This window comes from Ceratotherium simum, chromosome 20 (genome assembly GCF_057802395.1).
Source record: "Ceratotherium simum simum isolate JZ-2026a chromosome 20, ASM5780239v1, whole genome shotgun sequence".
Lineage (NCBI taxonomy): Eukaryota > Metazoa > Chordata > Mammalia > Perissodactyla > Rhinocerotidae > Ceratotherium > Ceratotherium simum.
In genome coordinates, this window is record NC_141919.1 from 19,817,887 (window position 1) to 19,831,573 (window position 13,687).

The 13,687-nt window shown below is 38.0% G+C and overlaps 1 protein-coding gene across 14 annotated transcripts in view; it reads left to right on the forward strand.

The window, feature by feature from the left end:
- The window catches only part of TRPM3 (transient receptor potential cation channel subfamily M member 3), an 806,860-nt gene that overhangs the window by 565,798 nt on the left and 227,375 nt on the right, over nucleotides 1-13,687 (forward strand). For all 14 annotated transcript variants that reach the window (XM_087444495.1, XM_087444496.1, XM_087444499.1 and 11 more), the window contains exon 6: nucleotides 12,277-12,448. In XM_087444495.1, the coding sequence (XP_087300621.1) occupies nucleotides 12,277-12,448 (172 nt within the window). The remainder of the gene's footprint in view (nucleotides 1-12,276; nucleotides 12,449-13,687) is intronic.

The window sequence follows — 13,687 nt, forward strand, 5'->3', positions numbered from 1 at the left end:
AAGCATTTAATAGTGCATCTTATTAACAAATGAGTTAACTACTTAAAATGTTATGATGATTCAGAAGTCATTTTTAAATGTTCACAGCTTCAAGATCTCTATTGTAAACCTGAGTTATTATTATTCAATTTTGGGGCAGAGGGACCATTTTGGAACTTTGGCATTCGGATGAACTATGAATAAATGGAAGTTAATTATTTCTTTATTCAAGATAGAGTAGCCAAATAATTACCTCAGTTGCCTAAACATTTACAGAGAATTCTGGTCTACTGCCTTTCTCTGTCATTTTGTTTGTTCATCTTGTAAATCCCATATAAGTACAGAAAGACAATACTTATACTACATTTACTTGCCTTGCTGAGTTGGAAGGATCATCTCTGATTCATTTTCCTCCAATTCTGCCTTTTTTTCTCTGACTTCACCTCCTCTCATGCTCTTTTTTTACTCTCCTTTTCTTCCTCTCCATATCTCTTCCCAGTTGTATGCCAATAGGAACTTATGTGTGCCTGTGCCAATGGGACTCAGTTACGTTGTCTGACTTCCCAATGAAAAAGTAATCTTGATCCCAGCACAGAGGGCAGAAAAAGCAACACGTATGTTCAGCAAAATGTGTACATTCATTGTCCCCGCTCACAGGGGTGTAATAAAAGCAAACCATGGCTCACAAAGATCCAAGTGAACCTGCAGAGACCATCGAGAAAAGGAAATGAAATTGGCAGGTTGAAGAGAGCACAGGAAAATCAGTTGTATTTTAGGTTTTTAGTAACTCTTTGACCAAGATTTCTTGAATTTCAAGCACTCTGGAACCTTTTTCTCCCCAAATTGAGGAACTATAATACACATAGGATTTTTCAGGCTCTTGTATAATAACAGAGTTTGTTTTTCAAGTTGTAAATTATTTGGAGCAAAAGTACTGTTTTTGGTGTACAGGACTTATGACATCATTTGAGGGAAATTTTTATATGTATTTACTATTCTAATGTGATAATTAAAAAGGAATATGATGCTAGGTTGTTATAAAAAGAATAAATATGAATAAAATATTGGTGATCACTCGTGAAAATCCCCCTAAAAATCATCAAAGTAGAAAGAAGTGTTGTCTGGTAAGTTTACTACTTAACTACTTAAGTAGTTATTAAGTATGTTATTGTTATAACAATTTTCATAGCTAGCTTAATTTAGTGCCTTTTATCCTTTTTCTTCCATTTTATATAATTAAACTCACATGTAATAAACATAAAAAAAATAAACCTTTTAGCACAGACATCAGGTAGCAAAGAAAAAAAACTGACGTGTTATTAAAAATCTTTACCATTTCAGAATTCGATCAAAATGCAATTATTTGAAAAAATAGGATTGTTGCATTTTTGGTCAAGTCTGTGTCTATGTTCTGGAATAAGGTTGAAATGGCACAAAGTAAATGTCAAGGGAAATTAGGAAATTTACTTGAAATAAATGAAAATATAAGGATAAAAGAAAGGCTCCATTTCTTATGCCAGGTATTTGATTACAGCAGATTTATTTCCAAACTGATAGATAATATAGATCATTTTATTTCTGTGTGGCTGGCTCTCAGATAAGCACTTTTAGAAGATGAACATTCAAGTACTGCTAGAGTTAGTTTATTGATAGATGTAGTAGACACAGCAGTTGCTATTCATCTTAGAATGTGAATATCCCTTTGGAATGGCACTATAAAGGCAAATACTGGTTCTAAAGATAAAAAAGAAAGATTAGCTTGCCCTTGGGTCTGCTTCTAGATATTCTAAAGACTGTACCTCCCTCAAGTCTTATCTCCTAGCTGGACTTTGTTAGACTTTAAAGATACAGAGCATGTATCTTTGAGTCCTCTGAGCCTCACACATAGTAGGTGCTCAATAAATATTGATGAAGATGGATTGGGCATGATGAAATTCAGGCTACAGAGAAAATGAATGTTATGGAAAAAAATATAATGGTAAATCTTATCTGGTTCACAACTTGACCACAACTTCATCTCTACTCACATTCCTGAGCTTGGTCATACTATAGTGATGGCATTTTTTAACCAAGCATCTGAATATAAAACTTTTTTCTTATGTAGCAACACAAGATGGGAGGTGGCTGGTGAAGGTTCTACATGTTGGGGATGGGGCAAAGAAGTGTGGAATGAGAACAGGCCTTTCTCTAACCCTTTTGAAAGATGGATGATCCACCCAACTGAGTGACAGAACTAGCCTTGATTCTTTAAATTTAAGTATCTCCCACTCTGTTTTACCAAACCTTTCAATTAATAGATCAAAACAAGAGGCTTTGGTGAGGAACAATGTGATGAATACTGAGAGAGTAATAATTTTTTGTACTGCCATTAGACATGAAAATGAATATCGTTCAGCTACTGAGGTTAACCCCACCTCTGTGATTTCTCCATATTATGCCTTCTGCCTCTTTCTTCTATCACAATCCGTAATCCTACATCTCAGGCAAACTGAGCTCAAGGCTCACTTCCACAAAGATGTCTTCCCTGACTAACTTCACCCATAATGTCATATCCATGATTATCATTCTCCCACAATGTCTTCCTCCCCAACTTAATTAAAAACTGCTCAAAAATAGGGATTAAATTGTTTGTTTTCTTTTTTCTTATTAACCACTAACGTAATACTTTGCATGAACACAAGGCATTGACATGACACTTAAAACTCTATAAGATTTGATTTCTTCACCTCTAATTGGACTGTAAAATACTTGATCTGTCTACCTTCATACAACTTCTATGAGCATAATTATAATAATAGTAATTTTAATTTATTGAGCTCTTACTTGAGGAAGTGCTCTGTGATTTCATATATTAGTCTTATGAGGTCTGTATTATCCCGTAAGGAAACTAAATAAGGATTAGAACCAAGATCCACTGTCTCCAAAGCCAGTACTCTTAACTAGTAGTATGCTAAGTGATATATAAGAAAATATTTAATGATATTATGTTTTTATTGTTAATTGAGATATTGGCAAACATCTTATGCCTGTAAATTGCACACAAAAACAGACTCAATGAGTGACCAGAGCCTTGTTCTTTGTCCCTACAGAATCTTGATCTGGATAGATGATTAGGAACGTGTTATCACTATAAAGCCAAGAAAGAACTTCCAATGAATTATAATTTTCATATGACTCATTTTAGACTTAGATTCCATACTTTAGAAAGCAATCTGACCAGAATTGTTTCATGTAATTGAACAGTTTCTAAAGCCTCTATAATTTGTCTTTTCCCAAGTCTAGATTAAGAAAATACATGCCAAATTAAAAATCTAGACATGATCACAAGAAAAAGCACTTTTCATTTTAACTTGAGGATGAAAATTGTGTTTGGGTAGATTTCCAGCTCATCATCTTATGTGGTTATTAAATTATCTTGACATTCAATGATATCTTCTATTTTCCCTAAACTATAGCTTTATTCTCAGAATTTTATAGAGTTCTTATATTTAATTGGAAAGTGTTTTTTTGATTTTTTTGATGCCATCTTTCTATTTCAAGCCAAGAAAAATCAAGTTTAATAACACAATTGATGGATAATTCTGGTGTAGTTGTCAACTCAGAATACTTGTCACTTATTTCTAAAGCAAGCCAAATATGACTTCATATAGTAAGCTCAGAAAACTTCCCAGTAGGGGTCCTTGCATGGAGTTTATTGGATTTCTATGATTAGGTTAGATAAGATGTATCCAGAGAATGTGAGAGGAAAAGTTCAGAGACAAGGAGACCCACCCAAGTCTGTTAGTCATATAGGAACCAAGGCTAGCTAAACCTGGCCCACACTCAGGTTCTAGGCTATATTCAAGTACACGGGGAATGCAGTTTTGGTGAAGACAGTATTGAGTGTGGATTTGGACATGTTCATTTCAAAGTTCCCTTGAAATATCTGTCTGAACGTGTCTAGCAGGACAGTGAGTATATGAGGGGGAAGCTCAGGAGCAAGACCTGGCTACACATTTAGATTTGGAAGGCATCTGCATAGAGATGACAATTAAAGCCTTTGCGGTAGATGGGATTACCAAGGGAGACTGTGTAGAGTGAGGAAAAGGAGGGCCTACACCCGGATCCTGATGCTCTCGAATATTTAATGGTTGAGCAGAGGAAAAGCAGCCTGCAAGGAGACGCTGAGAGGTAGGAGCAAAACCAGAGAGTACTGTGGAAGCCAAGGGAAGAGTGTGCTTCAGAAGGATGGAGTGAGGGGCAGTGCCAAGTTCAACTGAGAGGCCAAGGAAGGTAAGGACTTGGAAGTGTTCATTCAGTTTATCAAGACACACATCATTGGCATCACTGGTCAAAGCTGTTTTGGAAGAATAATGAAGGGAAAAGCCATATTTCAATGGGTTGAGGAGGGAGAAGAAGTGAAGAAGTAAAGATGGCAAGTAGAGACTACTCTGTCAGAGGTTTGGCTGAGACGAGGAGAAGGGATATGAGTAACCGAAGAAAGCTATAATTTGAGGGATTTTTTCTTCAAGGTGGGAGAGACTTGAGCTTGTTTATATGTTTATGGTAGAAAAGGAGACAGGCATAGAGAGGAGATAACTGATGAAGTAAGTCCTAGAGTGGCCCTGAGGTGATGGGATTCAGAGCTAAAGGGGAGATTGGCCATCTATACCCTTGTAACTGAAGGAGAGGAGGAAAGAATATGTATGTAAAGCATTGGTGGTGCGGTGTTTAGCCTGGAGGTTTATCATTTATCACTGAAATAATAAAATAATAACAGCAATAGTTCAACACTTTTGTAGAGCTTAATAGGTATCAGCACTTTACATAGGTAGTCATTTAATTCTCATAATGGCACTCAGAAGTTATTTTAGTATCACTATCATCCTTTCCATTTTAGTGATGGTAAAACTAAAAACAAAGAGATGAAGTAACTTGCCCGGTGTTACATGACTAATAAATCATGTAGCTGGGATTTAAACCTAGGTCATCGAGCTCCCAAGACCATACCCTTACCTATTATGCAATACTACTTCTCCATAATAATAGCAGCTATCATTTATTTGAGTTCATATGTGCATTGTTCCATGAGTTTATCTCATTTAAAGCTTACAATACCCCAATGAGATGGTTATAATCATTATTAATCTCCATTTACATATGGAGACACAGAGCGTAAATAACCTGCTTCAGGTCACCTGACTGGCAAGTGTGTAAGTGCAGGAGTCAGATGATCTGCCGAATAAGGAAAGATGGGGTTTGGGGTCAGACAAATGAGGAGAGTGGAGGATGGTAGTCATAGCCCCAGTGGAGAACAGGAGCCAGAACTGATTAGAGCCCGGAAAAGGAATGCCAGGCAGCAGAGAGGATGCAGCAGGGGCTAGAGGTCATGAAATTATGATGATCAGCGAATCCAGAATAGAGTGGAGAAAATACATTTTAAAGTCTCAAAGAAGATAATAATAATACACAATTGTATTAGTTATCTATCACTGTGTAACAAATTACCCCAAAAGTTAATGGCTTAAAACAACATCTTTTGTCCCACAATTTCTGTGGGTAAGCAATTTGTGAGGGGCTTATCTGGGTGGTTCTGACTTGGGGTCTCTCTTAAGGTCACAGTCAAGATGTCAGTTAGGGCTGCATCATTGAAGGACTGAATGGGGCTACAGTCCCCTTTTCCAAGATGACTCTCTCACATGGCTGTTGGTAGGAGTTCCTCGCCACGGGGACCTCTCCAGAAGGCTGCTTTATTAACATGGCAGCTGGCTTCCCCCAGAGCAAGTGATCGAAGAGAGAGCTAAGAGGAACCCTTTTATGACCTAGTTTTAGAAGTCACACACCATCACTTCTGTTTTATTCTAATTCTTAGAAGAGAGTCACTGAATCCAGCCCAGACTAAGGGAAGATTTTCAAAGAATTTCTGAACATATTTTAAAATATCACCCCACTGATGGTGATTTCCAAAGCAAGTAACCCCTTTCAGAACTTAAGGGTCTTTCCCCACTGCCAGTAGGCCCTGTGTCTGAATGGCACACGGTTCCCCTCAAGACAGAGCAAAGGGAGGTGAGCCCATTGGGGTGGGAAGCCTGACATGAGGACAGTGCAGCTCTCTGCAAGCCCACGAGTGGAGGCACACATTTTCAAAGAGCTGCAGAAAGATGCAATTGTTCCTCCCTTGGATTTTAGTGGGCATCATGTAGCTAAGGTATCTGGAAACTCTTTGGAGATGGATCCTTGAGTTTGCTGGTTTCTTGTTTGGGTTGCTGAGCTGAGAGGCACCATCAGGCTTTCAATACGACCCTGCTTTATACCTAGACTTGACAGCTGAGCTGCCTTAATAGGAAATAAGCCAGTGTCTCCACTAGCTCAGGCCTCGCTATGATTATGAAGACACACAGTGCCTTTCTTTCTTTTCTTTTTTTTCATTTCATTCTCTCAGTCCCCATGTTCCTTTATTTCAGACACAGAGGTTGCTTCCCACTTCTCAGCAGTGTCCCCTCATCCCTCCTAGAAACGCATGCCTGATCCTAAGAGAACCTTGCCACTCCTTTTGTTTCTCTTTCTCCAAAGCACAAACCCCATTTTGCTGCCTGCTGGTGCTTTTCCTGACCTCTGTATACTATACAGTTCTAGAGGACTCATCTGGAAATAATCTGATCAGCTGTCAGAAGAATTTTAATGCCCAGCTGAGCCACTGGCAAAAATGTCCAGCAGCAAAACCAACCATAATATTCTTTATAAATTTAAAATCAGGCTGGATCCTCTGTCTTCCCTCTAAATGTCTCCTGGCCTATAAAGGAATTTAAGATCTACATGTGGTTTAGAGGAAAGAGTGTGGTCAGTGGGGCAAATTTGACCAAGACACCAAGATTTCACCTCTCTGAGCCTCTTGAGTTTTGCCTATAAAATAAGCCTGAAATGGATTAATCCATGTGAAAGTGTCTATCACAATGCCCAGCATACAATAAGTGGTCAATGAATGCTAATTTTCTTCCTGCCTAAATTATAATCCTAGTGCTATTCAGAGGGAAAGAATGACTCCATGGGCCACACATCCTCTACCCTGCTACTTGCCTGGGGCAAGTAGATACACACCTCACCAGGTAATAAGGTCTGGGATTGCAGAGGACTGTGATTGATGACTCAAAAACCTGACTTAGCTCAATTCAATTCTGCTCAGGAAAGGAGTCACAGATAACCAATCTGCCCTTGCATTGTAGAAAGCACCACAAAATGGAAAAGACCCCAAGACATGAGCAAACTACTTTTTTTTGGAGCCAACACACATAGAAGGTCATTGTTCTACACTAACTTGGAAAAAGCAAATGTACTTTTTAACACAGGTTGTCCAGACTCAATTTTAGAGGTAGAATGCCTTTAGAAATTACAGTCAAGTCCTCTACCTTATAGAGGAGTCCAAAAAGTACCATCCAAAAAGTTTCTTTCAATAAATATATTTTGAGGGGCCGGCCTCGTGGCTTAGCGGTTAAGTGCGCATGCTCCGCTACTGGCAACCCAGGTTCGGTCCTGGTTGCGCACCAACGCACCGCTTCTCCATCCATGCTGAGGCCGCATCCCACATACAGCAACTAGAAGGATGTGCACCTATGACATACAACTATCTACTGGGGCTTTGGGGGGAAAAAAAACACATACCATATTTAAAAAAAAAAAAATTATATATATATATATTTTTTTGAACATTTATTGTGAGATATTACCTGGATACGAGATTATATGTCTCCTCAAGCCAGCTAATACTTATCACATACATTTCCTCAAGAAATTCTTAATGAGTAAATGAATGGATAAAATCAAAGACTTGCCCAAGGTCACAAATTAGTAACTAAAGGAACTAGAACTACAATCCCCATCTCCTGACTTCCTAGTATGTATGCCTGGGTGAGACCAGAACATGCCTGAAAATAGCTAGGAACACTCAACAGGTCTCTTAGATCAACTCCCGAATGAGCAATTTAAGCCCATCCAGGAAAAATAAATGCAGTGCTCTGGCACCAGCACATGAAGGATGTTCAGTGTTTCTACAATGTCTCTGGATCAGTCTGCTTCTGACAGTGATGATGACCCTACAAATACCTTATATAAAGGGCCTTCACCTCCATTAACTCCTTAAACAGCTCCCACTTCATTGCCTCTTTGTTTCAGAGTCAAAGTATACAGAGGCATTGGAACCAGAACTTTACCAATCGGCCAGTACAAAGTTGTGTACAGTGGATTAATGAGTGAAGAATTCTGTCATCTACCCTTTCGGGACAAGAAAGAGAGGCAAAGTGTCATTAGTTAGAGGTATTCTGGCCCATGATACCCAAAGACTACTAAATATCTAAAGTCCACTTCTAGGGTCTGGCCCCATGGCTTAGCGGTTAAGTGCGCCCGCTCTGCTACTGGCGGCCCGGGTTCGGATCCCGGGCACGCACCGACGCACCGCTTCTCTGGCCATGCTGAGGCCACGTCCCACATGCAGCAACTAGAAGGATGTGCAACTATGACATACAGCTATCTACTGGGGCTTTGGGGGAAAAAAAAGGATTGGCAATAGATGTTAGCTCAGAGCTGGTCTTCCTCAGCACAAAGAGGAGGATTAGCACGGATGTTAGCTCAGGGCTGATCTTCCTCACAAAAAATAAATAAATAAATAAATAAAATCCACTTCTATGCAGATTTCCCTTCTAGGTATAGATATTATTTACCAATTATGAAAGATAACTTGATATGTAGGCTTTTCGGACACCATTCAGGCTTTCTCAACCCAGATTCCTCATCTGAACTACAAAACACAGAAAATTTTTTGAGTGGCTCTCTTCTCAATTCTCTCAAGAATGGTACCTATCTTGGACCATCCTATATTCTTAGGAGCGAAGGTGAAACATTACACACAATGGATGCTGCAGGGCATAGGGCTTGATTCTCTCAGGAAACATTGACTGAGAAACATGCTAGAGTAATCTAATATATCTACAAGTCATGAACATGACACAGTTGCTCATACTATGTGTGCACACGTGCGTGCATACACACACACATTTCAAAAAAAGCCCTCTTTTTATAAGCTGGTAACAATGCAACTGGATGCATTACCTCCAAAATTTTGTCAGAGGGAAAAAGTCATTTGTATTCATATGATACAAAGACATTATTTTTTTCTAGTTGAAAAACAACAGGAAGATCAGCAAATCTTTTGTAGATACGCACATTGTAACTCAAACAAAAATAGGCTGCTGGTATGTTTGTTATGAAGAATATTAAGTGGATTTTGTAGGCAAGTTAGACCAAAATGCATTCCTCCAAAGTATCTGGGAAATTATTTCCAACTTTGCAGTTAATCAACTAAGAGTTCCAGAGTATCACCTTCTTAAATGGCCTGGGAGGATGTGGCAAAGAAAAGACACTATGCATATTTTGCCAACCTGTTGCTAAAGTTTTTTCTTTACTTAAATCGATTGATTTAAATCCCTTGTGTAAAACAAAGGTCAGTGATTTGTCCCCCATCATTTCATTTTGGTCACTAGTTTGCAATTGGAAAATCAGTTTCTAGTTGGTAAAATAAAGCAGAGTTTGAAAAGGAATTGACATTTATAGATTGCCTGCTAGGATCCAGGCATGGTGCCAGGCACTTGGCACATATAATCTCATCTAACCCCCATGAGGTAAGTGTTTTTTTCATTTCTCTTTTACAGATTAAACATGTGAGACTCAGGTTCATACAGCCATTGGCAGAACTAGGATTCAGATAGATTTCCATGGGTCATCCGTCCAGGATTGTTCCAAGATTCAGCATACCTTCCTCTAATGATGACTGGAAAATAAATTAGGACATTTCACTTATTTTTCAGATTTATATCTTCTATTATTCAGGAAACAAAATGCCTGCCAAAATTTGACCACCTTTAAATTACCTTCACATAAGATCAAAAGAAATGGGGAGCAGTAAGATGAAGAAATTAAAATTCATGAGTAATACGGTAAACTTGACCCTCTTGCCATGACTGATTCAAAGGTACAGTCTTCCCAAAGAGCTGGTGCACCATGTTTCATAAGAAAAGAAGGTCTAACTCAGAAGACTGAAGCATCAATGTCCTTGGAATCCTGTGGTGGAGGAAACATATATAGAATATAGTCAGATGATTTAATATGTTCTTTTATTCTCAGATTGTGGTGAGTGCATCAGCTTGGCCCAGAATCATGTTCACTCCTTTATTCATTTGAAAATGTCATTTTCACCGATGGCCTTTAATTAGGTTCCCAGGAATTAGAAAATATGTCCTCATATCTCACCTAGTGAGGTATGAGTGTCTGGGGTTCACTATCGTGCATAGTTTAACTTCGAGAAAATTCACTGCCCCCTGCCTCTCACGGAACTGCTTTGGGTCTTCCTCTTCTTGGCATGGAGCCTTGGGAGACCTGCTGTTAGAAAACAGAGAACAGTAACTCAAGCATTTTCCTTTGTCCAAATGCAGAGGCACTTTAAGAATAGAAGAAAGTCATTTCGCCAAGCCTCTTTCAACAAAGCATTAATATTTATTAACTTGCACTCTGCTGTAGAATGAATGTTTTATGATCAAAAATGAGTAGCGACAAAATGGGAATTTCCGCCACAAGCGACCTACTCTTCCAGTGATAAAGAACTCAGGATGAAGAGAGCCAATCTCTATCTCTGTATTTTGGGGGCCTTTCATTCACTCTTCTAGACAAAGGAGTAATTGAATACTGCTCCCTGTGATTGCTAGAAACAATAATCAAAAGGTTATGAGCTTCCTTTATCGATAAGAGCCAACTAAAATGAAGCTATGAATTCATGTTATATTAATGCTACATTAACAAATAGGACATATATTAAAAGGAATGAAGGATATTTCAAAAGCTCAGAATTATACATTTTAAATTTAGATTAGATCAATTCCTAAACAATTCAGAAAAGAGAGCGTTTTTTTTTTTCAATTTTGAACAAAAGCCTGTCTGTCTCAAGTTTTCCTATTCATTCATTCACTATTTGTTGAGTAGATTCTTTGCCAAGCACATAGAAATGTGGGGTTTTGAAATTAGCATCAAGGTCAAAAAAATGACTTTCCTGAGATCTTTACTACAGAAGACTGCCCTTACTAAATCACTTTGTAATTCCTTTAACAAACTACTCAATCTTACTACAGCTTTTCATGGTGAGTTATTGCATAGTGAAAATGAACAAGAGCATCTCAACTCCATAATTAATGTACATACAGCACAAAGGCACAGAAATAAAAACGCAGTAGCATTTATTTCTGTCCTGTCAATTTCAGTGATTCAGTACAGGGATAACTGTACTGGGACCATGTAACAATGAGCTTGTTGAATGTTCCTTTTCATAGTCTTGAGTGAAGTTTCTACCTAAATATTTTAGGAGTCTAAGTAGTGTGGGAAAGGGGAATAAGCATAGATTTTGGAATCAGGAAGACCTGGGTGTGAATTCTGGTTCTATGTGTAAACTCTTAGAAAACCTACTTTACCTCCATTTCTGTTGCTTCATTTACAAAATAAACATAACAGCATCTACCTTGCAGGATTGTTGCAAGGAATATAGATAATGGATGTAAAGCAACTAGCCCACAATAGTTTTGCTTTTCTTTTTATATCAAAAATCTGAAAGACCACAGTAAGAATTACTCTATTTTACGTAGTGTAATTCACCATGAAATTAACACAACAAAAAAATAAGTGGGGATGAACCTGTTGGGCCTGATTCATATTTGTCTCATGAGACAGTTATTTTACACTCAACATTTCCAGTTAAATAAGGTGTCTAATAAGTACAGTGTTGATTTTTAAATAATAGACCTTCAGATTACTGAATGGGCTTGATAGAAGAGATCACCCCCCTCCCACCATACTCCAGAATCATGATTGCTCTGTTGTGCCTATTAGAGTATGGACATGATGGAGAAGAGAAAGAAAGAAACAAAATAACTAAGTTTAAAAATTATTTTTGGTTCACCAGCAAATAAGAAATCAACTTCAAAATGAAACAGTCATTCACATGTCAGTTTTTGAGTACAATGAAAGCACAAACTCTAGTTTCTGTATGAATTCAGTAAATAAATAAATCCATAATCCTTTAAGCATAATTTTGCTTTGAATGGAGCATTTACCATAAATCTTGCTTCTACCTAAAGCAATATTAGGATGAGGATATGGACTATACTTTCACTGTACCAAAGAACTGCTTTTCCTTCTCTCTCTCTTTCCTCTCTATCTGGTTCTCCTTTTCATATTTTGCTCTCTTTTCTCTGACTTACATCTCTTCCTTTTGAAATCCTGCAGGTCGTCCGACCATATCAGACTATGTCCAATCCCATGAGCAAGCTCACTGTTCTCAACAGCATGCATTCCCACTTCATTCTGGCCGACAATGGGACCACCGGAAAATATGGAGCAGAGGTGAAACTTAGGAGACAACTGGAAAAGCATATTTCACTCCAAAAAATAAACACAAGTAAGTAGGCTACTATTCCCACATCATGCCTCATAGGAAGTATGTTGAAAGCGAATAACTTCAAGTACACCATGCAGCAATATTATAAAAATTTGAGCAAATTTTGAACATGGATCATTATTTCTACTGGGCCAGTGGTTCGATTTAGAAGACGTTATCTAGAGGTGGATGATTGGAGGCATAAGAAGTGATTACACCATTAGGGGACTCGAGCTCATTTATCATGCCTGAAAAATTCAACCCCATCTGGGGTTTATAAGTGCAGATAAGCTTTTCTTTCCAAACTTTTCCTACATCCTTTACACAATACTCTAAGGAAGAAAGGCACCCTAGAGAAATTGTTTCTATTTATGAAGCTATTTTTGGTGGCTAGAAAAAAATCAGTTTTTGATCTTAGCGTAGATCTGGCTGTGCAAAGGCATTTCAAGGGAACTGATATTCTCTAAACTAAAGTGTCATGAGTAACCATCTTGATGAAACGTTGTCTCTTAATTTTATGTATGTATTCATTCTTTGTCTCTAGATACGTATGTATTTAGATATATGTGTATATTTATGTGTACCACGTAATACATATCCGACAGTTATACTAAAATTATCTCTTAGGTACTTATATGTTCTATGCTGTATTTTTTGTGTACATATTTAACTACAAAAAGGCAGCATTGTAAAAACAACAATGTTCCCCAGATCACTGAGTGGCCTGCATTTAAATGTGATAAAGGTATGAAAATAATCTACTGTCCCTCCTCACAAAATAAAAGTCAATTTGTTTTCACAAAGTAACACATGAAGCATCATGGCAGACTCAAACTTTGTGGTAAATCGTATGTCCCATCGGGGAAACTTGGATCTAATTGAATTTTCAAAGCCTGTAATTCCAAATAAGAAAAAGATTCTCTTTGGCTAGATACGTTTTCAAAAATTCAGTGTAATGTGATTCAGCCTGTCCAAATGGCTTTTCTCTTCTCTAGTCTTTTCTCTGCCTCTGTCTCAAATGGGTTTTCCTTGCTCCCAGAACTGGGATGTTCGACCTATCAGAGCACAGCATCTCTTTCCTATCCTCTCTTTTCTGGTTCCACTTTTTAGGAGCTACCACTGTTTAAGCAGTCAAGTTTCGTACCTTCATCTTTTCACAGGGAAGTCTGGAATAATAAATTCTGGTGTAGGCCTGAAGTCAAAATTCTGTTAGAAAACTCTCTTCTATCTAAGAATCCTCAACTGTCTTTGGAAAGAGAA